We start from the raw sequence: 26,251 nt of genomic DNA, 5'->3' as shown, positions 1-26,251 counted from the left end.
CAATCCCTTCCCTAGCAGTAGGCCTGGAAAGCCCCTGTATTATATTTTGTGTAAGCAGGTGAAGTGTTCTAGGTCATATGTATGCACCAAGAAGAATAGCACAGGCTATAGAAGCTCTGGGTCACAAAATCAAGGAGGGCTTAAAATGAAGCAATCTTTCAATCAGGCTGTAAAGAATAAATACTGAATGATGAATGCTGAAATTACTACAATAGTCTGCCAGATCAACAAACCCATCCTATTGTAGATTATTTCAGGATGGTAGCAAAATCAGGCCGCTTTTACTGCTCAACAGTTCTGGGCTGTATTTTTCAGCATTTTGTTCCTTGTCAGTTTTCTGAAAATCCAAATACTGTTTTCGTTTGGTCCACCTGCAGCAGTTCTCCTCAGCCTGAAATTTATGTTGGTTATGGGAATGACAGAACCTTCTTTGCTTCACCCTGTTTCCTAATCACCATCTCTGCTCTTGATTCCCTTTCTCTCCTCTGTAATTAACCTCTCTTTGGGTCTCTACCACAGATATAGGTCTTTCTCTGGGATTTTCAGCTCTTCAGGTGCCCAAGATAGCTCTTTCCCTCACGCCTATGCACTTGGAGGAGGGGAGAAACCTATGCCTAAAGTCTAACTGTCCACATGTTCCTGTTTAAAATCTCTGATGCCATCTTTCTTTCAGAAAAGTAACTCTGCATGTGAGAGATGTATTGGGCATAATATTCTTAATAATCAAGTTACGAGAAACTGGATCACCTTGTCTTCCCACGCTATCATATTTCACTGAGTTCTCCTCTGCACTCCTCAAACAAGATTACCCATAAGCATTTTAATATCAAACTGAGCGCTTGCTGGACTTACCAAATAATCATTTTCCCATTGTTCAGAAAGTATAACTTTTAAAAATGATTGTATGATTACATCAAAAACAAACTTTTAAGAAAATAATTTTGTTAACAGATGCTTTGCAAAACTGTTATTTTCTGGCGTTCCTTCCACATATTATACTGAAATTATTTACAAGACCAGAAATATATGCAGTTGCAATAACTTTTTATAAAGCTGTCAGAAATGGATAACTGCATCAAAAATTAAGTCAATCCATGAATGAATGTTTTCATGATTTTGAAAACTTCTGATATTAGTTTCCAGGAAATCGAACAGTCTTGTAGAAAAATGAGCAATAAAATAATTGAAGTAATTATAAACAATAAATATAGAAACGGTTTATTAGGGTCTTAATTGACCCTGAGTGCCAGTTCCATATCTCTGGGGAACATTGACGAAGCCAGTCCTGAATCCCTGGGTTACTCCCGTTCCTGGCAATCCAAAGCCTTGAGTGAAGACACTGCTGTAAGGTACAGTTCCATGATTGAAGTTCAATCCATAGGGCCTTGTCTGAGTGTTCATGAAAATGATAGGGTTCATATTTTTACCTGGCGTGTTAAAAGCAAATTCTGGAGGTGGACTGTTTAGTTTAGTTGGAGTGGATGTAGCAAGGTCAGAATTTTCTGCTGATTTTAGAGGTGGCATTGGAATAATGTAATGATCTGAAAGGTTCAGCATATTGTTCCCAATAGGTCCAGTGGCCAAAGTAGGCCTAATCCAGTCATCTTTGAAAATTTGAACAGTCAAAATAGATACTAATGCATTTAGCCGATTTGTCACATGTGCAAGTACCATCTGTTCATTGGCATCTCTTCGAATTCTCACATGAACTGATCCAGCCTAGAAGACAAATTAAGAAAAGCTCATCAGTCTGACATATAAAACTGATAAGACTGGGACAAGTGCACAATAAGAAACATACTTCTGGAATAACTTAGAACATCGTGCAATCCCTGGATGAGAAACTACTTGAATGTATTTCTTCATTATGTTATCCATACTTGCTTTTTAAAGAAAAAAGTCATTAAACTGGAAAAATACAACATACCAATGAACCAAACCCCAATGTCCAGAAGTGTTCATTCCGAACTTCTAGAACTCCATCCAAAGTAGAAACCTGGTTCAAGACATAGAAAGATACTCTATATAGTAATAAAACAATATGACTGTCATAGTTTAATAAAACAGATCTATCATATTTTATAAATAAGAAGGCATGTTTAGATTACCATTAGAGGTGTTCCACAATGTATTTATTTGATTCCTATAGTGATCCATCTCAGCAAGTGACTCTTGGCAATAAAACATTGCATTATGTTTTACAAAACATAAAAACAATTAAAACCATTTAAACAGTACCAAATAAATATATATGGCACCAAGTAAAAATGTTGCTATCGATGTTAATAAAGCCAGCAACTGGAGCCCTTAACACACTTCACACAACTAAGTCTTCCCGGCCTTGCAAAAGGCCAACAGGGTTGTTGTGGTTATCATCAACTATGAAGTGAGAATATTCCAGAGGGCAGGGGCTAAGGCAGAGAAGGCAGGTCTCCTGCTTCCCACAGCTGACATTCCTTGGCTGATAGAATCTGAAGCATGTCCAACTTGCCTGATCAAACTGGACAGATACAAAGAACTGGGAGAAGACTTAGGTAACCTGGCCCCAAGCTATGAAGGGCGTTAAAGGTGACTTATAGGTCGTCTCCAGCAATACAATAAAATTTTTCAACCAAATAAGAGAAACTTTTCAACATAGTCACAACAACAATTAAAGTAAAAAGGATTCTGCCTAAAGGCACTCTCAGATTCTATCCCTGCGAGCACAGAAAACTCACTCTGAGTGTAGACAATTGAAAGAATAGTTCTGATCGTTACATAGATATGAAACATTTTATATTAACTTACCTCTCGTATAAGTTTATCTAGCTGTCCAATCACATGAGGTGGTGTCGTCTAAAAAAAAAACTTTACATTTTCATAATGTAATTTATTCAGCCGTCACATTATTAGAAATTAGGATCCTGTTAAAGTATAAGCAATTAACAAGGAATACATCTGACTACAAGACACATTATTCAAATATGATTTTCTAAACGTTTTGCTGAAGGGGTGAGTTCACATAAACAGCATCCTTTCTGCATTTGAATATAGACATACTAAATCACGATGTTAGTCCTTGAAAATTTGTTCTTTTGTAGCAAAGTCCTGGTATTATTTCTTTTTTAAAAAAAAACCTAACAACACTATGAGCTATCTACCTATTTAAATGTGAATTTATCTAGCGATTTAGCCATTTTTGTTATTGGCATCTACAGTAAACCCTATCCATTCCATCTCATAGTCCACCTATTCTTTTAGCTTCCTGACAAATCTAGGCCCTTTCTGATGCCAGCTGCCACCCAACTTCTCTAAAGAGTGCCCTGATAGAGTACCCAGTTTCCTGCTCTAGGATCAGTTGCCATCATTTGTGATAGTTAGAAATTAGCCAAGCTATCTATTGAGAATAAACTGAGAGAATAAACTGTACACATGCAACCTACAGAACAAATAAGCACAATGGTCTAGGACAGTAATCAGTGTCCATTCTAAGTTAGCTAACCTTACTGTCTGTTCCCTCAGAAAGCAGATGAATCAATCTCTCCTCTAAAGAGAGCCATCCCTGTCTGCTATCTTTCTTTTTCTCCTATCAACTTCTAACCCCAGCTCTTCTTACTAGGAAAACCTTCCACCCCCTTCTTGCAAAGGATGTATACAAGTTAGCTTTCCAGTTAACCAATTCTACACTGACAACTACTGAAAGCCACAAAACGCTATCCATATTACTACGATCTACCAAGCCCTGAAAATAAGATAATAAATGGATAATTAGTACTAAGTGTAAAGTTAAAAGTTACACTGTAGGAAGAAAGCTATTTAGTGGCCACTGGAATAAAGGGTAAAATTGCTCTTAGCCTCTTATTTTTAAATAACAAATTGTCACGAGAGGGTTCATAAAGCAAGTTCTTTGATGCCGTATCTGTCATTAAAGAATAACACTTAAATCTTTGCAGAATGAATTACTGTGGTTGTTTTGCTGACCTCAGTAACTCAGTACTCTCTGTTAGTACAAAGGTCTTAACTCCTTGTCTCACCTGAAGCAATACCTTTCCACTGTAGACACTCATGGGATACATAGTACCAAATGTCATCAAAGCAATAGCCACTGCAGAAGCTGTATCAACTGCAAAATAATTACTGAAAGAGAAAATATAACCTTATAGGCATTCCTGTTTTCAGTATCAAATGCCTATTAAATATTATCATTCCATCCAAGAGTACTCACTTAATTTCGATTAACATGTATGTAATACAAAGAGCTAAAGCCCCAGCAAGATCAATCAAGATGAATGGATTCATACGCGGAAGAAAGATGCTACTCAGTCCAGGAATGATACCGCACAAGCTAAAAATAACAATAAAGATCAATTAGTGAATAAAGAGAAACCTGAGAACTAGCACGCTCTTATTATCCATATGGCAGTAGCTCTTACAGTTGCTCTCTGAAATCTATCAATGGGATAACTATGATGCAAAAAACAAGTCATAGAAATCTTCATCGGAAGTTTTAGAATGCTGTTGGAAGAGAAGACAATCTAGAGCTAAGTTAAAATAACAGTTTGAACCCATATAATCAAATTCAATTCCTCATCACTACAAGTGTATGCCAATATTTAAAATAGTATTTTTTCCATTGTTCCAGGATTTTTTTTAGTACTCTACATGATATTCAGATACTAAAGATCTGATCTATTGCTATTAGTGTCTGACCAAGGTTTGTATTAATTGTTAAATCTGTGCCCAATTTATGTTAGGTTATCTAAAAGACAATCTTCACCCATATAATCCTATCTGAATATTAAGAACAGTTTTAGGCATTCTGCATGTCTGTCTGTGTATTTTAACAGTTTTTATTAGTACAGGTAGTCCTCGACTTACAACAGCTCATTTAGTGACCGAAGTTACGCCACTGAAAAAAGTGACTTATGACCATTTTTCACACTTATGACCACTGTAGCATATCCAATGTCATGGGATTTGCATTCGGATACTTGACAACCAACTCAGATTTATGACAGTTGCAGTGTCCAGGAGTCATGTGACCAGCAAAGTCAATTGGGAAACATGGTTCACTTAACAACCATGTTACTAATTTAACAATGGCTGTGATTCACTCAACTAAAGTGGCAAGAAAAGACGTAAAATGGGGCAAAACTCACTTAACAAATTTCTCACTTAACAACATATATTTTTGGCTCAATTGTGGTTGTAAGTTGAGGACTACCTGTATGTTGGATTGTGATACAGTCTTTTTCAAGAAACATTTATTAAGACTGTGTACCCAATGTTATATTATCAGATAACAGGAACATGACTGTAAGGAAATTGGGTACTATTTGATTTTACAACTTAAGACTTTCAATATTAACTCATAAATGGGTGGGAAGGAACATGCCATCTCCCAACAAAAGAACAAAATGTAATCTAATATTCTTTTGGCAAATTCAATTATCTTCATATTCTTGTGCTGTGACTTTGATTACAACAATTTATCAACCTTCTTTATATTCAACAGAAATTATTTAGCCATTCCTCCAAAGAAAAGTTTTAAAAATAAAAATCAACACCCTTCTGTGAGAAAGTGATTATGAACAAAAAAGACATGAAGATGCCGCTTCAATAGATCAAATTGCCACAGTAACTCCCAACAATATGTATTTGGTGATGGCAGCAAATAAAAAAAAATGGCATGGTGGCCCACAGCCAAGACTTGGGCTGCTTGTCATAGCAAAAGTTGTTGAGAAACAGAAACTTTCAAACTATTTTCAGGGAACTACAGGAACTGAGCATAAGAAAGAACCATTTTTTAAAAAATGTGTTTGCTTTTTTTTGAGTGTTTTAAATTTATTACTGCTTAAAACACATACCAGGAATCTCTCTTTCACAGATCAAGCTAATATCTAGAACAATTGGCTATGCAAACACATTAGGTTCCTACACTAATATTGCCAATGCACACATAAATGAAGAGTCACCAAGAGCCTTGGTGGAGCAGTGGGCTAATGCCTCCTTAAGTAACACCAGCTGCCTGCAATTATTGCAGGTTCACATCCCACCAGGCTCAAGGTTGACTCAGCCTTCCATCCTTCCGAGGTAGGTAAAATGAGGACCCAGATTGTTGGGGGCAATAAGCTGACTTTGTAATAATGCCGCTTGGGGGGGGGGGGTGAAAGCCCTAATAAGCAGGCATATACATAGAATGAAGGCTATTGCTAAGCACATTGATTTGTGCTTTAGATTGTAAGCCACCCTGAGTCTTCGGAGAAGGGCGGGATATAAATGGGATTTAAAAAAATACCATCTCTGCTTAGCAACTCATTTTTACAAATATGTTTAATTTTTTTGGAGCAGCTGACATGCTTTAAAGTAAGCACCACCCGCTAGCATCATATTCACAACACAATGGCTTTAGAGCACCTATAAGCGTTCTGAGAAAACAAAAATAGTAAGTAGCTTCAACCCAGATTTTCTTTAAAACCAAACTCATCTGCAAACATAAACACAATGGTAAGATAAGCTGGTAGTGGGATAAAGTATCTAGCAGATAAAAGAGATATGGATAACCTAAGTACCACACCTTGAATTTGGAGGCATGGGGAGCCAACACTTCAATACTGGGACAACCTGGAATGAGCTATGTTGTATTCATGGACTGAACCAGGATTTTGATTTTTTTTCCCCTTGGCCTGTGGAAAAGCAGTTATTTTACCTGTGCTTTACACCATAAGAGGCAGAAAAAAAGAAGTTTGAGGCTACATAAAGCCCTACAGCAATGTTTTTCAAACTTGGCAAGAATGCTCAGGGTGGGATTCTGAAAGCTGATGTCCACACATCTTAAAAGTTGCCAAGATTCAAACCAAGTGTCCTAAAGTTTCAGAATTATCACTTTTAAACGATGACAAAGAACTACCTTATCATTCATCTATCTGGTGGGTGTTTTAACAATGGACCCATTTTGTTAATTAAAAAAAGTCTTTCCTGCCTACGGAGAGCACCCGCACCCCAATCTCAAAATCTGAAATATACCCATCACGCCAAAGAAGTTTGCACACTCTGATTTAGCATGTCTTTCTTTTTATTTACCTCCTAGTGAGATCTGCAACATGTTCCTGAAGCCAACTTGTACTTGCAGCTGCAGAGAGAAGTGTGATTGTTCATTATTAACATAACATTCAAAATATCATAAGTCTAATATAATCCTGCTCAAATCTGTATCAAGTTTAACTGCAGGTCAATAGTTTATCTAACTGAAAGTTTTACTTCACTAACAAATTCTGAGTCCTTCGGGTGAAGGGCGGTATAAAAATTAAATTAAATAAATAAATAAATTAAATAAATAAATTACCTCCCCACCATTAAAAAAGGCCAACAACCCTCTAAGAATTCATTGATTTTTTTTTAAAAAAAAGTATTTCTGGAGCACTGGGTAAATGGAATTCCTTTTCTTATTATTGTTTTACTGTAGTGTATATTTACAGGAAGTTCTACCTTTAAAATCAGCCTAAAGGTAAATTTAAAGTAAATAAACAATATATTATTCTATAAACTGAAAGCACAATTTTATATTATGGTCAAACTGCATTAAAAAATAAAGACATAAATGACTTTATTCAATTATCATGCCAGCATGGTTATTATATTTTCCAAATACTGTTAACCAAAATCACAAAAACAATTGAGTAAGATTGTTAGAACTTGAAAGTCAAGGATTATTTGTAGATAACTATTGCAAAACTAAGCTGCCACCCAAATCACACATTTGAGTTACATTACTATTAAACACAAGACCCTGAAAAATTTTAATAGCGCACCCTTAGGAGAGAAAGAATTTGGGATGGGATATGAAAGGGCACACGAGGCTCCTAAAAATTCTCCATTTTCTTTCCTTTTAAAGAATTTGCATAAATTGCATTATGGACTGAAAGAAGGTTACACTGATTAAGGCAACAAGCCAAAATTACAGGTAGTCCTCAACCTACAATCATCCATTTAGCAACTGTCCGAAGTTACAACAGCACTGAAAAGTGACTTATGACCAATCCTTGCGCTTATGACCGTTGCAGCATCCTCATGGTCACATGATCAAAATTCAGGCACCTGGCAACCAGCATATAAAGGTGAAACTCGAAAAATTAGAATATCGTGCAAAAGTTCATTTATTTCAGTAATGCAACTTAAAAGGGGAAACTAATATATGAGATAGACTCATTACATGCAAAGCGAGATAGTTCAAGCCGCGATTTGTCATAATTGTGATGATTATGGTGTACAGCACATGAAAACCCCAAATCCACAATCTGAGAAAATTAGAATATTACATGCAATCAATAAAACAAGGAGTGTACATAGAACAATATCGGACCTCTGAAAAGTATAAGCATGCATATGTACTCAGTACTTGGTTTGGGCCCCTTTTGCAGCAATTACTGCCTCTATGCTGCGTGGCATGGAAGCTATCAGCCTGTGGCACTGCTGAGGTGTTATGGAAGACCAGGATGCTTCAATAGCGGCCTTCAGCTCTTCTGCATTGTTCGGTCTCATGTCTCTCATCTTTATCTTGGCAATGCCCCATAGATTCTCTATGGGGTTCAGGTCAGGAGAGTTTGCTGGCCAATCAAGCACAGTAATCCCACGGTCATTGAACCAGGTTTTGGTGCTTTTGGCAGTGTGGGCAGGTGCCAAGTCCTGCTGGAAAATGAAGTCAGCATCCCCATAAAGCTCGTCTGTGGAAGGAAGCATGAAGGATGACATGGCTCCCCAAATGAACACAGACTGTGGAAACTTCACACTGGACTTCAAGCATCTTGCAGTGTGTGCCTCTCCATTCTTCCTCCAGACTCTGGGTCCTTGGTTTCCAAATGAGATGCAAAGTTGCTCTCATCAGAAAACAGGACTTTGGACCACTGAGCAACAGACCAGGTCTGTTTTTCTTTAGCCCAGGTAAGACGCTTCTGACGTTGTTTGTTGTTAAGGAGCGGCTTGACAAGAGGAATACGACATTTGAAGCCCATGTCCAGGATCCGTCTGTGTGTGGCAGCTCTTGATGCACTGACTCCAGCCTCAGTCCACTCCTTGTGAAAGTCCCCAACACTTTTGAATGGCCTTTTCCTGACAATCCTCTCCAGGCTGCGGTCATCCCTGCTGTTTGTGCACGTTTTTCTTCCACACTTTTCCCTGCCACATAACTTTCTATTAATGTGCTTTGATACAGCACTTTGGGAACATCCAACTTCTTTTGCAATTACCTTTTGAGGCTTTCCCTCCTTATGGAGGGTGTCAATGATGGGTTTCTGCACAACTCTCAGGTCAGCAGTCTTCCCCATGATTGTGATTCCTACTGAACCAGACTGAGAGACCATTTAAAGGCTCAGGAACCCTTTGCAGGTGTTATGGCTTAATTAGCTGATTAGAGTGGGACACTTTGAGCCTAGAATATTGCACCTTTTCACAATATTCTAATTTTCTGAGATTGTGGATTTGGGGTTTTCATGAGCTGTATGCCATAATCATCACAATTATGACAAATAACGGCTTGAACTATCTTGCTTTGCATGTAATGAGTCTATCTCATATATTAGTTTCCCCTTTTAAGTTGCATTAATGAAATAAATGAACTTTTGCAGGATATTCTAATTTTTCGAGTTTCACCTGTAGTTACGATGGTTGCAGCATCCTAGGGTGACGTGATCGCTGTATGACACCTTCCCAGCTGGCCTCTGAGAAGCAAATCAATGGGGAAAGCTGGGTTCACTTAACAGCTGTGTGATTCACTTAACAACTGCAGTGATTCTCTTAAGAACCATGGCAGAAAAGGTCATAAAATGAGCTGCGACTCATGTAACAACTTCAATGCCTAACAACTGAACTTGTGATCATAAGTCAAGGAGTACCTGTACTTCCTCTTGTTGCCTTTTCTCTCTCTCTTAGAATCAGCCACGCTTTGGGGTGGAGGGCTTGCGGGCCCGTCCAGATCTTGCAACTCTAACATTTCAGATACGCAGATGTAGAAATCCAAAGTCAGTTGCACAGTTCAGCATAAACATAGCCATGTTTTTTACATGAAGCCAGATCATCTAGATAAGAGAGTTTCCAAAATCAAGACCATCAAGAGAGAAAGTCCAGCAGTGCAGAGATCCCCAGGCAGGGAGTTATCATCTGCAGTGCAGTTTGGGAACATAAAAACAGAAACTGTTCCATATAGGAAATACTGGCATCACATTTTCTAGAGTGTTGAAAATGAGGAAGCCTCTGCTACACATCTAGTTTCTTCTTACTCCTTCTATGTGTTGTCAAAGATTTAAGGGATGGAAGTTGTGGGTTTGGCGACAACAAATATCATTTGGCTAGTAATTAATATATCTTTTTTTTTAGCTTCTATTACATTAAATATTTTTTTTCTTTTCAAAATTTTCATGATGTACCTTCAGACACATAAGCAAATGGTTTATTCTTAACCGAAAGCATTGTAAACAAGTTGAAAGTGAGTGCCACAAAGGTACCAACCAGCAATCGACCCCTAAAAAAAAAATCTTTATCAATATAGCATATCATCAGGGACAAAGAATAGTTAGGCTAATTATTCTTCATTACCATTAGGCTCCATTTAACTACAGTATTATTATTATTTTTAAAGTTAACCTGATTTGCTGTTATATACAACTCTGGTGTAAATAGAGAAACTTATAAGCTGGGAGAGAAATAAACTAAATATTTATTTTATTACATTTCTGTGCTGCTGTACAGGACTTTCAGAGGTTTTATGGGAATGCATGAGCCTTTAATAGAGAGATGTCCACCCCCATGTCACCTGTTCTGTTGGTTTTTAGTCTTTAATCTATCGTAATTTTTACTTGTTTTGTATTACCATTTTATTTTGCTATAAACCAGCGGTCCCCAACCTTTCCAGCGAGGGTGGGGTGGGGAGAGGGAATGGTTCTGTGTGAATGGCAGGCACATGTGTGAGCGTGCACAATTCCATTTACGCAAGCTTGAGCACTTGCCACTCACGCGAATGGAGCTTTGTGTGCATGTTCACCTGCCACTTGCACAGCCCGGTTTCAAATGGGCCGCAGCCCAGGGATTGGGGGACCCCTGCTGTAAGCCCCCTAGAGTCACTGAGATGTGATGGGCGGCATATAAATTTAATAAATAAATAAATAAAAACATCCATGGGTCCAGTTACAATCATAAAAACCCTGCAACTTACAAAAACTATAAAACCCAAAAACTAGACCTCAAATTTCAATAGCCCTTCAGAAGAGATCATTTTTCAACTGTTTCTGGATGGCAGCCAAAGTTGGAGTCGGCCTACATGGCAAGTGGGAGGCCATTCTAGAGTGGATGACACTTTCGTGGAAAAGCAGCATCTTAGCCTTCTGCCCCTGTTGAAAATGGGGAAGCACTTACTGATGGGATTCTTAAGACTAAATAAGCAAACCCCATTCTAGTGGGTGAGCAAGAATGTAACTTAGTACCAAGTCACAGAGGCCTTTCTGTGTTAACATCAATGCTTTAAATTGCAACAACAGCCTGATAGGAAGGCAATGCAGAGTCTGTAGCACAGATGTAATATAGTTCCATTGGCAAGGGTAAAATAGTACACAGGCCACTGCACTTTTGGCCAACTGAAGCCTCCAAATGGTCTTTAAAGGCAACCCCACATAGAATGTGGTACAGTAATTTAAGTAAACAGGAACAAAGGCATGAATCACTGTAGCAAGATCCTCTTGCCCCAGACAGAGCTCCAACTGGCACGCTGGCCGAAGTTGGCCAAAGGTTCCACTGTCTGGGGTTTTTACTTGCTGATTAAGTAGGAGCTCAATTGGTGGGCTCCTCAAGAGATATACTGGAGCTTCCAGAGCACTTTGATGGACAAACAGTAACTCTGTCTTGCTAGGATTCAAATTTAGTGAGTTGTCTCCCATCCAAACCCTTACAACTTTCAGACTAATCTAAAATCTAAAAGAAAAATTTTACATTTCTTTTAGTAGCTGTGGAACCCAAAACTACGGGTGAAATTACAGATAGCGAGGGCTACAAGTACATTAAATTTAAACTTTTACTATTTGATATATATATATATACATATATGTTTAAGTATTTGTCAAGGCTTTTTGAATGGACCTTGCTAATTAACTCTTTCATTCCTGTTTTGGCCCGACTCAGGGCTTATCCACAGGAACTAGTCAACTTATGACAGCTCATTATTTGTGCAAATTATTCAAATTGCTAATAAAGAATTTGGGAGGCTAAGATGATCATTTCGAACTCTTTTTATGAGCTGTCATAAGTTGACTAGTTCCTGTGGATAAGCCCTGAGTCGGGCCAAAACAGGAATGAAAGAGTTAATTAGCAAGGTCCATTCAAAAAGCCTTGACAAATACTTAAACATACATTTGCCTTGCCTTCCAGCTAATAAAAAGGGAGAAAGAACCCGTGGCTCAGGACGTTAAAACACTGCCTGATATATATAATCAGCCCAGGTTCAAATCTCAGATAAAGGGTATGACTAACTGATGAGAACATAAAAGAGTTCGAAATGATCATCTTAGCCTCCCAAATTCTTTATTAGCAATTTGAATAATTTGCACAAATAATGAGCTGTCATAAGTTGACTAGTTCCTGTGGATAAGCCCTGAGTCGGGCCAAAACTGGAATGAAAGAGTTAATTAGCAAGGTCCATTCAAAAAGCCTTGACAAATACTTAAACATACATTTGCCTTGCCTTCCAGCTAATAAAAGGGACGTTAAAACACTGCCTGATATATATAATCAGCCCAGGTTCGAATCTCAGATAAAGGGTATGACTAACTGATGAGAACATAAAAGAGTTTGAAATGATCATCTTAGCCTCCCAAATTCTTTATTAGCAATTTGAATAATTTGCACATATACATATATATACATATATATATATATACATATATAGAAGATATACATATATATACATATATAGAAGAAGGAAGCTAAAGCCACCAGCCTGATGATGACGGATGGGATTCCGTCGAAACGTTGCGCCTACACCTTTAGTTCTACGCGGGAAAAACCCCGAATAACCAAAGATCCATATATATACATATATACATATATACATCATATATACATATACATATACATATACATATACATACATACATACATACATACATATATATATATATATATATATATATATATATATATATATATATATGACGTAACCTTTTAAAAAGACTTCTGCCCAATTCATTGCGTGTATGATTTAAAGTTCTCTCTCTATAAAATCCATTTGTATTAAATAAGTATCCAAGATCATCAAATTCAAGTGGATTTTTGCCACTGACCTGAAAGTCTTGACAGCGTAATATCATTTTCAGTTTACTGCTTTGAAGAATAAGATAATGTACTAATGGCCCTATTAATTATGCAAATTTTATATACTTGCAATATTTACTGTTATTTAATTATAAATGCTTACGTATGAATCTCTGGTTGTTCAATAAATCGTTCAGCACTGAAAGACACAAGAATGTTATCTTTACAATCAACACTTCTTTCTATTTAGAAATCTATTAGTCACATATATAATCCTGCATGCACCAGCAAGTCTATAAGATTCACTGCAGATAAAACATCACACTATCCTTTGGAACTGCTAGTTTTTAAAATAAGTGTTCTAGCACTGGAAATATTGTTATCTTTGACAATGATTAAACAGGTACATATTAGAACAAGGAAGGGGCATTCCTACCTTTCCTTAAGTATAAAGAGTGCTCCAAGTTGTGCAAGAACCGTAGAAGCAAATACTGCTAGGACTTCACATCTCTCAAATCTGCAGTTTGGAAAATTAAGCATTTAAAAATCAGTACAAATAAAAAGAATATTAAGTAAAATGCATTAATTGGGATGGGTATAAGAAAGCATGCTTAGAAAATTAACATGTGTTATTTACGTTTGCTGTTATTTTCTTTTTATTAAAAACATTCTTCATGTTAGCAGTATGTTAATGGAAGGCCAGATAATTTGGGAAGCTGGATAATTTCCATGTATTTCAGAATTATTCCATTCTATTAAGTTCATGCCACCTAGCAATCTGGGTGTCTTTGTTAGGGAGCACCACTGATGAACAGTTCTGATTTTACATGCAAAAAAGAAGAAGAAAAACACATGTTGAACAGCCTAAAGTTTGGATAGCTTAATTTTAGCTTTGTGGCAGATAGGACTATTTTATGTTACTCATGTTGATGAAAAAACTATGTATTCTCTGCTATCTGTTCATAATGAATTTGCAAAGGCTGAATAAGAGACAAAGTGATACGTTAGATTTGGCTCATCTCCTGCAAATTTCATAAAGTTGTCCATACAGTTATCTCAGCAACAGTGTGGACGTACTTCTTTTGTTTGTTGCATTTTGGTATTTATATTGTTGTTATTCTTGTTATATTTTAATAATGTAAATTTATTTCATATAAATAGCTTGCATAATACATTTTTATGACAAGAGAAGGTTATAAAATCTTGTATGACAGATAAAAGAAAATGGCTCTAAAAGGAGATGGCCTACAGACACTAGTTTTATTATTCCTAATTGAAACAGAAATGTGCATATTAGAGATTTAATTAATTGTTGTAACTGTCATGAAATTTCTCCTTAGCTCTAGGTTGCTTCTCTCTTTGGTTAGTTTCCATCCATTGCTTCTTGTCCTGCCTTCGGGTGCTTTGGAGAATAGCTTAACTCCCTCTTTGTGGCAACCCCTGAGATATTGGAACACTGCTATCATGTCACCCCTCGTCCTTCTCTTCATTAAACTAGACATACCCAATTCCGGCAACCGTTCCTTATATGTTTTAGCCTCCAGTCTCCTGATCATCTTTGTTGCTCTTCTCTGTACTCTTTCTAGTGTCTCAACATCTTTTTTACATCGTGGTGTCCAAAACTGGATGCAGTATTCCCAGTGTGGCCTTACCAAGGTATTGTAAAGTGGTATTAACACTTCACATGATCTTGATTCTTTCCCTCTGTTAATGCAGCCTAGCACTGTGTTGACTTTTTTGGCAGTTGCAGCACACCGCTGGCTCATATTTAAGTGATTGTCCACTAGGACTCCGAGATCCCTCTCAGTTACTCCTCTTGAGCAAGGTACCACCTATACTATTCCTGTGCATTTGGTTTTTCTTGCCTAAAAGTAGAGCCTTACTTGTTTCACCATTGAATTTCATTTTGTTAGATGTTCAAGTCTGTCAAGATTCTCCTATATCTTAAGCCTATCTTCTGGATTGTTGGCTACTCCTGCCAGCTTGGTCTCGTCTGCAAATTTGATGAGTTTCCCATCTATCTCCTCATCCAAATCGTTGAAGAAGAGAACTGGGCCCAGAACAGAGCCCTGGGGCACCCCATTACACACTTCCCTCCATGTAGATGCAGTTCCATTGAGGACCACACACTGAGTATGGCCGGTCAGGCAGCTACAAATCCATTTTGGTGGTGATGCTGTCTAACTCCATTTTTCTATCTTATCAACTAGTAGGTTGTGGTCTACTTTTATCAAATGCCTTATTGAAGTCCAAGTAAATTATATCCACAGCATTCCTATGGTCCACTAATTTTGTCACCTGGTCAAAGAATGCAATGAGATTTGTTTGGCATGATCTGTTTTTGTTATAAAATTTATTTCATAAATTTTCTTCAATTTATAAAATCTCTTTATAAACAAACATTGATTTAATAAATTAATAACCACCAGAGCCTTGGTGGAGCAGTGGGATAATGCCTCCTTAAGTAGCACCAGCTGCCTGCAATTAGTGCAGGTTCACATCCCACCAGGCTCAAGGTTGACTCAGCCTTCCATCCTTCCGAGGTAGGTAAAATGAGGACCCAGATTGTCGGGGGCAATTAAGCTGACTTTGTAATAATGCTGCTTGGGGTGTGTGTGAAAGCCCTAATAAGCAGGCATATACATAGAATGAAGGCTACTGCTAATAAGCTGCCCTGAGTCTTCGGAGAAGGGCGGGATATAAATGGAATTAAAATAAAAAAAATAAAAAAAATAAAATACTAATTATCCAACTTACCCAAATGAATACGAGGAACTTGACTTCTTCATCATTACCCAATAACTTATTAGGCATGTTATTAAGCTAAATAAAAAAGGAATGAAAATTAAGAGAAATCTAGCTACTAAAAATTATATAAAATAAATCCAGTATTTCAAAATTCAATTGTCATTTAACATATTGACGAATGGCCAATAACAAAATAAATCCTTAGTTTAACAGCCTACTGAAAGGGAGGTCAGTATATGAAAACTGAATCTTTGTTTCTATTATTATACCTTACAACAGAGTTATACAGTAGAGTTCCAGTGGTTTCTAAAACTAGTAGATATCCAGTGGTTTCCTGACCTGGCCTACGTTAAATAAGGGATATTTAAAGGCTTGTCATTTACTTAAAAAGCAAATAGTTTTACCATCAAATTGCATAGAAAACAACAGTGGGATTAAAGACATAACAATGTTATCCCTTTGAGAACTAAAAAGGTGAAGATTTGTGCAAGAACTATCTCTGACCACAGTCCAGTTTGGTTGGAGATTGATAAGGAGAAAAGAGATAGGCGCTCATGGCGCGTAAATGAGAATTTGTTTAGAAATCAGAGAAATGTGGAAGAATGTAAACAGCGGATGAAGGATTTCTTTGAGATTAATATGAATAAGGGTACCTCTATGGATATGGTTTGGGATGCTAGCAAGGCCTATATGAGAGGGGTGTTGATATATATGAATAATAGACATAGACGTGCAGTGGAAACTAGAAGGAATGAACTGGAGAATGAAATAAAGGAAAAAGAAAAGGCTTTGATTTTGAACCCAGAGGATGTGAAGACTAAGGAGGCTATTAGACTGCTAAGAGGACAATGTGATAAATTAATGGCTGATCAAGTGGCGACCAATCTGCGGTTTGCTAGGCATAATACTTTTTGCAACGCTAATAAACCAGGCAGATGGTTAGCTTATAGACTGAGGAAAAAACAAAGGGCCTCTAATATAGATAAGATTGAGTATAAAGGAAGGGTTGTGTTTCAACAGAATCTTATTAAGGATGCTTTTGTGGATTTTTATTCGAAATTATATACTAAAGAGGAAATTAATGCAAAAGATATTGATATATACTTGGAGAATGCTAGCATCCCGGTTCTTACGCAAGTACAAAAAGAGGGGATTAATCAACTGATTACAGAAGAAGAAATTTTTACAGCAATTAAAGAACTGAAGATGGATAAAGCACCAGGCACGGATGGCTTGACTGCGGCCTATTATAAAAATTTACAATTAGAGATGATAAAACCATTAAAGGAACTGTTCCAGACAATCCAGAGGGGGGGAAAGGTGCCACCGTCTTGGAGAACAGCTTTTATTTCTTTGATTCCGAAGGAAGACCAGGATGCTACTCAAGTTAAAAACTACAGACCGATATCGCTTTTAAATACAGACTATAAGATATTTGCTAAGGTTTTGGCTAATAGATTGATGAGGGTTCTGCAACAGGTGATCCATGGGGATCAAACGGGGTTTATTAGTGGTAGGCAAATGAAAAACAATGTGAGACATATAGTTGATGTGTTAGAGTTTTTGGAAAGGCACAACCAGATCTCTGCAGCGTTAATCTTTTTAGATGCTGAAAAGGCCTTTGATCAATTGAATTGGCAATTTTTGTTGAAAGTTTTAGACAAAATGGATTTTGGGGAAAAATTTTTACAACCGATTAGGGCATTATATCGAAAACAAACTGCCCGAATTATAGTTAACAATAGCCTGACAGCAGCATGTAATATTGAGAAGGGCACAAGGCAAGGGTGTCCGCTATCACCCTTGTTATTTGTGTTAACATTAGAGATATTATTGGTTAAGATTCGGAATTCGGAAAAAATTAAGGGGATACAAGTTGGTGATCAGGACTATAGATTGAGAGCATTTGCAGATGATCTGGTTGTTACAGTGACCCAGCCAGAGAACTCTGTTGTGGACCTGATGGAGATAATAACACAATATGGGAAGGTTTCTGGATTTAAAGTAAATACACAGAAAACTAAAATTTTGGCTAGAAATATGACAGTTTCACAGAAGGCCCTCTTAGAAGGATTAACTGGATTTGAGATTGTTAAAAGGGTTAAATATTTGGGGGTGATTTTGTCGCCCTCTAATACAAAGCTATATAAAAATAATTATGAAAAACTATGGGGGAAAATTCAAAAAGAATTGGAGAGTTGGGAAAAATTGCAATTGTCTTTGTTGGGACGGATTGCAGCAGTGAAAATGAATGTCCTGCCCAAATTTTTATTTTTATTTCAAATGATACCGATTCTTAAGAAAGATTCTAACTTGGAGGAATGGCAGCGTGGTATCAATAAATTTGTGTGGGCAGGGAAAAAGCCACGAGTTAAACTTAAGATTATGCAGGATACTCGTGAGAGAGGTGGCCTTAAATTGCCTAATTTTAAACTATATTATGAAGCTGCTGCATTAGTAGGAATAAGCGATTGGATTAATTTGACGCAACCGAGGTTATTAAATCTTGAGGGCCATGATTTGTTGTTTGGCTGGCATGCATATTTGTTGTATGATAAGAAGGTAGATACTGTGTTTAGGATGCATATTTTAAGGCAGGCATTGCTGAGAGTTTGGAAGAAGTATAGACATAAGCTAAGCAGCAAGATACCATTGTGGGCAATTCCAAAACACGCAATAGAAAATATACATGCTGGTTTCAAACATGATGTGACTACGTACAAGGAAATTTTAAGCCTGGAAAGGAATGTTTGGTGTTTGAAATCATATAGCCTCTTGCGAGAAGAGAAGATTGTTCAAACTTGGTTTCAATATACCGTATTCAGTTACGGGCCAGGTGGAAAGAAGATCAGAAAAATGGATTTGCAATGACTGATGAAAATTTGATAAAGCAAATTAGAAATCAGGGACCAGCACATATCAAACGGATATATCTTGCACTGATAGAGATTGATTCAGAAACAGAGCTTGTTAAGGATTGTATGATAAAATGGGCCCAAAACATTCAGGAAGTTATTACAATGGACACGTGGGAAAAGATTTGGGTGAGGAATGTAAAATTTACTCAAGCTCAAAATCTAAGAGAAAACTTTTACAAAATGTTTTATAGATGGCATTTAGATCCCAAAAAGCTTGCAAGTATGTATCCGAATTATCAGCCTAAATGTTGGAGGTGTGGTGATGAAGATGCAACATATTTTCACATATGGTGGACATGTAAGAAGGTTAAGGCTTTTTGGATAAAAATCTGGTGGAATATGCAGAAGATTTTTAAACGGAGGATAAAGTTTTGTCCGCAATTTTTTTTGTTGGGAATAATGGTTGACGCAACAGTTGTGGACTCCAAGTTGATGTTGAATTTAGTTACAGCAGCAAGACTTTTGATAGGTCAATATTGGAAGAAAGAGGAACTGCCGACCATAGAAGAGTGGACTTTAAAGGTTTCTGACCTGGCAGAGATGGCGAAGATTTCGGCCTATTTGAAAGATCATTCGCAAGAACGTTATATTGTGGAATGGAGAAAATGGATTGAGTTTATCCAGAACAAGTATAGGGTTAAGAAGTTTTATGTAGCATTCGAATAAGTCTTCTTTCGTCTTTTTTTTCTTTTCTTTTTCTATTTTAGTTTTTTATATATATTTAATATTGCTAAGGATTGTTTTATCCTATATAAGCTAGAGAGTGATGGATTTTAGAATTTATAGTTGTTAGTATATGGTTGTTTATGATTGCTTTTTTATATATATATACCTTGTATTTAGCTCTGGGAAGTCGGGGGGGAGGGGGGGGGAGGGGGGGAGGTAGGGGGGGAGGGGGGGAGGTAGGGGGGGAGCAGGGAGGGGGAAGGGGGGTTTTTAAAGGAAAACTGTATTTTAAAACTTTTCAATAAAAAAAAACAACAATGTTATCCCACTTGCAGGGCTCCTATTAATACGGACTAGATTTGGCTGAAAGTAAGATGGTCTCCTGTCCTGAAAGTAAGAGGACACCTGTCCTGTCCCCCTGATATCAGTACTGACACCACTATTGTTCAGGACTGAATAAAATGGAAAAGATTTAAGGTAAATCTCACCTCAGTTGCAAAAACTAATGATACTTTTAGAATGTAACGCAAGAAAATATGTACTGCTGTCATAATGGGACTTAAAGGTAAAGGTAAAGGTTCCCCCTTTTTTTTCCGACTCTAGGGGCCGGTGGCTCATCTCCGTTTCAAAGCCGAAGAGCCAGCGCTTGTCCGAGGACGTCTCCGTGGTCATGTGGCCGGCATGACTAGACGCCAAAGGCGCACGGAACGCTGTTACCTTCCCACCGTAGTGGTCCCTATTTTTCTACTTGCATTTTTATGTGCTTTCGAACTGCTAGGTTGGCAGAAGCTGGGACGAGTAACAGGCGCTCGCTCTGTTACGCGGCACTCGGGATTCGACCTGCCAAACTGCCGACTTTCTGATCGACAAGCTCAGCGTCCTAACCCACTGAGCCACCACATCCCTTAGGATGGGACTTAGGCACGCTTAAATCTCATTTGAAAAATGTCTATTTCTGAGCTGTGTGCGACATTAGAAAACAATGGGAGGCGTTTTTATGGACTTGTCTCCTATGCAATGAAAAGTCACTTAGGCTGCAATCCTATATCACATATCTGGCAATCCTTTCCACTTAATTCCATGGGATTTAATTTTGAGTAGCTATAAATGGAACTACATCTCGCCTACTAACAGAAACAGGATTTATTAGTGACTATTAAGAGCTTTTTACCATAACCTATAGATTTGGATAATAGGATAATTTTTTTCACAAATGTTACAAAATTAACTCAGGAATTTAAAAAAGGGAACATACCTGAAAAGATCAAAGATCGTTAGATAGGTATATGCAGTTAAAGCTGTGGAAAGAAGATGACCATTTTACTGTCACATGAACAAATGATGAAAATATTTTAGTTTACCTGCCTTTAAGTAAATAAAGGTACTGTTGCTTTTAATAAACAATTGTTGGGCTTTATGCAATTTTCTATGTAATAAACATGCATGTAGGGGGGAATCCATCGGAGGGTTGGAGTTGTTTTGTGAATTTTGTGTGGGAATTTGCAGGTGTTATTGTGAATGGCATAATTGCTTCTCTAGCCATTCTCACATCTTTCCCCAGGCGTTAGCAGCCACTTCCTGCCTACCAGTCTGCTTGCAACCTATCTGGGAATTGCCACTTCCTGCCAGCTTTCATACTCACTGGTTGTTAAAAGCCAGCAGGATTTTGTGAGGAGGTGCTCATTTAATGACCCATGATCCTGACTTAACAATGGCAATGGGGGCTGCAAGGATTGCCATTCTAAGCAATGTACACATAAATAACATTGCGTTTTACAAACACATGATTTAGAGATGGAAGTTCCAGTTCCAAATTGCAGTCATTGTGCAAGGGCTATCTGTGGTTGCAATATGTTTCAATTCTTAGACATTTTAGAAACAATGTCATCATAATGCATGTGCATCCAATAGAATTGTGGACATCAATAAATGTAAGCAGAGTTTTACATTTAGTAGAATTAATTTTGCTTCATCTTAATAGCTTTTGACAGTTTGAATAAAGAAATCATCAAATTAAGTGACAAGAATGACTTTAGGAACAGAAAACAGCAAAAAAAATGTGAGGAATCAATGACACAAATGTAACCATTTTTGCATCAATATTAAACCACTTTTGTATATCTACAACCATCTCATTAAAAGGAGGATAACATACCTATGCTGTTTGTAGAACTACACCACATAAGCAGGAACACAGTGCATACTATATTTATTGCACCAAACAGCAAGATCTTCCATGACTGTAAATAACAACAGTTGAAACAAGTTTAATAAAGTAGGCGTTCTTGGGGGGAAAAACCTCTATAAACCTCGGATAAAATATTGAACATTAAGCTCACATTTCCCATGGCTTTAACCTCTTTGCTGAAAAAAGAATGCAAGAGCATAGTGTAGGATCAATGTATTCGTAATTTTTCAAATAGTGATGTACTGAACGACAAGTAGTCCTCGATTTATGACTATTGGAACCAGAATTTCTCTTATTAAGCAAGGTGATTGTTAAGTGAGTTGTGCCCGATTTTACAACCTTTTTTTGCCACAGTTAACTGAATCACTTCAGTTTAGTGAATCCAGCTTTCCCTCATTGACTTGGACTGTTGGAAGCCTGCTAGGAAGGTCATAATTGGAAATCACATGACCTTAGGATACTGTAAATACATGTCACCTGCCAAGCACCCAAACTTTGATCTTGTGACCATGTGGATGCTGAGATGGCTGTAAGTGCAGGAACTGGGCATAAGTCACTTTATTTTAGTGCTATTAGAGCTTCAAACAGTCGCTAAACGAATGAGTCAACTGTACAACTAAGTGCAACAGCTTCTTCTCTTGAGTTCTTTGGCCCAGAATACTACTGTATTTGTTAATCAAACCTAATAAAAAATAAAGCAAATACATGTTGACAGCTGCACTGTTGACAAGGAAAAGTCTAAAAGTCAAAAAGACACACACTTAGATATAAACTAAATGATATAATGAATAGAAAAAGCTAAATCTCAGATATTCACAACTAGTAAAGAAAATACTGACTGGAACTTTTTCCCCATTTGTTTGTTTGTCAGACTGAGATTCTACCTTCTCATCAGTACATAACATTCAACAGGGCTAAAAAGAATAACTATAAAATATTATAAACTTAATGAAAACACGATTAAATCATATTAGAAAATTCCAGAAAATAAAAATAAAATCTCAACATGCTTCCCCTCAACAAAACCCACTTCCATGTCAAAGGCATGCTTATAGATATTATAATAATAATTAATAATAATAATAATAATAATAATAATAATAATAAGAAGAAGAAGAAGAAGAAGAAGAAGAAGAAGAAGAAGAAGTAGTTGGAAGGGACCTTGGAGGTCATCTAGTCCAACCCCCTGCTAAGGCAGGAAACTCTATACCATTTCAGGCAAATGGCTGTCCAGTCTCTTCTTAAAAACTTCCAGTGTTGGTGCATTCACCACTTCTGGAGGCAGGTTGTTCCACTGGTTAATTGTTCTAACTGTAAGGAAGTTTTCCTTAGTTCTAGGTTGCTTCTCTCCTTGACTAGTTTCCATCCATTGCTTCTTGTCCTGCTTTCAGGTGCCTTGGAGAATAGCTTGGCTCCCTCTTCTTTGTGGCAGCCCCTGAGATATTGGAACACTGCTGTCATGTCACCCCTCACCCTTCTCTTCATTAAACTACACATACCCAATTCCAGCAACCGTTCCCTATATGTTTTAGCCTCCAGTCCCCCAATCATCTTTGTTGCTCTTCTCTGTACTCTTTCTAGAGTCTCGACATCTTATTAAGCATATTTCAACTCTCTATCCTACAATATTGCTTAATGGTAGTATGTTAGATGCATCTTATAACATACATAGAAGTTAGAGTTATTATGCAATTTACAAGAATAAATTAAAAAGTTTAACAGTAACAAAGAAAGAAATATAAGGAAAGTATGGGAGAGTAATTGGAACATGAAATAGGTTAAAAGTGATTGAGGAACAAATCAGTCACTGATTCTATATACATACATACATACATACATACATACATACATACATACATACGACTCTTTAAAAAATAAGTATCTATGAATTAAAATGTTTTCTTGCCAGTAAATGAAAACACTTACCCTTCTATCAGCAGCTACTGTTCTAAATTCCTGTGTTAACTTGCCAAGAAGAGACCGCTGTGATTTGCGAAACAAATATATTGTTCCCTACAAACAAGGTACCAAAAGTTGTTTACTAAATTTTCTATTCTTTTCTAACATTCCAAATCATGAACTTGATTTCTACATGCAATCTATCACAATAAACATTATCTCCATACTTGCTAACTTTTAAAAAGTAACAAAACATTCACTGAAGGTAAATCCACTAATATATATACTCTATATAAAAAGTGTACCTTACCCTTAATAAAATGCCAGGTTTCTGAGATGTAAAAAAACACCCAAGATAAATCACTTCAGAATTTTCCCACCTTTATTGCAACACATAATTCAACTGAAAAACAAACTGACAACTTTTTTTTGGGGGGGGGGGAAGGGGAGAGAAATAATAACAAATACTAGATTAATGGGGCTGCATAAGTGTGCATACCCTCTTATAAGTAGGGATATGGCTGTGTTCAGAATTAACCAATCACATACAAACTGATGGCAAATAGTAGTCAGTACACACCTGCCATCAATTAAAGTAACTTTGATCAAGCTCATATAAGGTTCAGCTGTACTAGTAAGGTTTTTCTGATATTTACTCAGTTACCTCTTACAGCAGGGGTTTTCAAACTTGGCCCTTTTATGACTTGTGGACTTCAACTCCCAGAATTCCTCAGCCAGGCTGCCAAGAGGACTATAGTAATATTAAAGGAGTTGCAGGAATTTCTGGCAAGTACTGGTTGTATATTACATGTTACAACAACCACCTGTGGTTACATATGTCTAGGCTGTGGGATAGGACAGCAAGATGGAAGCCTTTTCTTACAAAGAAAAACATCTAAGCCTGGCTACAGTTTGCAAAAACCTACATGAAGTCTAAGAAAAGCATGAGAGAAAAATGTGTTATGATTTGATGAGATCAGTGTTGAACCTTTTGGCCATAATTCCCAAAAATACATTTGGCGGAAAAACAACACTGCGCATCACCAAAAGTACACCATACCCACATTGAAGCATGGTGACGGGAGCATTATACTTTAGGGTTGCTTTTCTTCAGCTGGAACTGGGCCTTTAATTAAGGTGGAGGGAATTATGAACAGTTCCTAATATCAGAATGTTAGCCAAAACCTCGAGGCTTCTGCTAAAATGCGGAAAATGAAAAGGCATTTCAACTTTTAACACAATACCCAAAGCATACCTCCAAAAGAAAAGCTTCACCAAAAGATGATGAAAGGTTTGGAATGGCTCAGCCAGAGCCCAGACCTAAACTCAATTTAAAATCTGTGGGATGATCTGAAAAGGGCTATGTACAGGAGATGCCCTTACAATCTGACAGATTTGGAGCACTTTTGCAAGGAAGAGTGGGCAAAGTTTCCAAGGAAGATGTGCCATGCCTCGACTCCAAAAGACTGAATGCTGTCATAAAATCAAAAGGTGCTTCAGCAAAGTATTAGTTTAAGAGTGCACATCTTTATGTAACCACATTATTGTATTTTTTTATCCCCCCCCTAAAATATTTCATTTTGTTTTTCAATTGAAAGCTTACATGTTACATTAAAGGTGGAAAAATTTCTGAAGTGATTTATCTTGGTTTGTTTTTTATATCTCAAAAACCTGGCATTTTAACAGGGCTGGGTAGACTTTCCATATCCACTGTATTGCCAGCTAGCTTTAAAATATTCGTTCGTTGCATTTTTACCCTATTTATTTCCTAAGAAGCTCAAGAGTCTTTAGGCGGCTTTATGATCACCAAAACATTTCCTGGGTTGAGAGCAGACACCTTGTGGATACCCTTAGGATTTTTACGGCTGAAAAAGGATCTGAACCCAGATAACGCAGCAAGCTCATTGTTTGCTCCTATCCCTTGAATAGAGAACGCAGGTACTTATTTATTCACTAGTAAATTACACTTTTGCTCTTCCGTAGAGGTATAAGGATACCGATGCTAAGGTAAGCAAGTAAATCTTTTGCTTGACATGTGATTAAAAACAACTACTTGTGACTGCTTATTGATCAAATTCCTAATTAAACACTTCCGGGCTATCTACCGTAGTCTGAGCCAAGCCATCCCTCCAATCACTGCACACACACCTCCTCTTCTCAGGGAAACCCCACACATCGGATACAGCGGGCTACATGCACCCCACCTACATTTTCGCTTTTAAAATGAAACGGGGCTCCCCGTGCAGCAGATTATCATGTTGCCTTCTTGCCCACTTGCAGCTTTCTGTGCAGAAAAGCTTGGCATCTTCCCCTTGGAAAGCTATTGACAGCTGCTGCAGGGAAGTCGCCCCCTTTCAGAAATGGGAAGCCTCCTAGCATCCCTCTCACGGCTGCACCACGTTTGACATCGACTCGCCACGCGGCGTTCAAGGCCCTCAACCGCCCCCCCAAGATGGGAACTCACCATGTTGCGGAACGAGCGGCTCCCAACGGGGCCGGAAAAGGCGGGCGTCTCCCGTCATTAAAGAAAGGAGTACGGCAGGAGTCGACTTAGTTGACG

General features: G+C 37.5%; 1 protein-coding gene across 3 annotated transcripts; it reads right to left on the bottom strand.

Moving 5' to 3' along the window:
• Nucleotides 1–1,027: 1,027 nt before the first annotated feature.
• SLC30A6 (solute carrier family 30 member 6) lies at nucleotides 1,028–26,251 on the bottom strand. 3 transcript variants are annotated; one of them, XM_083371420.1, is made up of 14 exons: nucleotides 26,156–26,251; nucleotides 23,719–23,805; nucleotides 21,760–21,844; nucleotides 20,860–20,902; nucleotides 16,030–16,095; nucleotides 13,709–13,789; nucleotides 13,436–13,471; nucleotides 10,401–10,495; nucleotides 7,063–7,111; nucleotides 4,205–4,324; nucleotides 4,014–4,116; nucleotides 2,788–2,835; nucleotides 1,928–1,996; nucleotides 1,028–1,719 (listed from the first exon to the last, which is right to left on the bottom strand). In XM_083371420.1, exons 1-14 carry the CDS (start codon nucleotides 26,156–26,158, stop codon nucleotides 1,222–1,224), a joined length of 1,383 nt encoding a protein of 460 aa, XP_083227546.1. In that variant the 5' UTR covers nucleotides 26,159–26,251; the 3' UTR covers nucleotides 1,028–1,221. The 3 variants fall into 3 exon arrangements, with proteins under 3 accessions (XP_083227546.1, XP_083227548.1, XP_083227547.1); XM_083371422.1 differs by lacking the exons at nucleotides 13,436–13,471; nucleotides 13,709–13,789; nucleotides 16,030–16,095; ... (2 more) ...; nucleotides 23,719–23,805; nucleotides 26,156–26,251 and having other exon boundaries at nucleotides 9,870–11,196; XM_083371421.1 differs by lacking the exons at nucleotides 7,063–7,111; nucleotides 10,401–10,495; nucleotides 13,436–13,471; ... (4 more) ...; nucleotides 23,719–23,805; nucleotides 26,156–26,251 and adding an exon at nucleotides 6,557–6,942.

The sequence above is a fragment of the Vipera ursinii genome, assembly GCF_947247035.1.
Source record: "Vipera ursinii genome assembly, chromosome: 1".
NCBI classification, from domain to species: domain Eukaryota; kingdom Metazoa; phylum Chordata; class Lepidosauria; order Squamata; family Viperidae; genus Vipera; species Vipera ursinii.
Note: the sequence above shows the minus strand (reverse complement) of the source record. Positions and strands in the feature narration are given on the sequence as shown.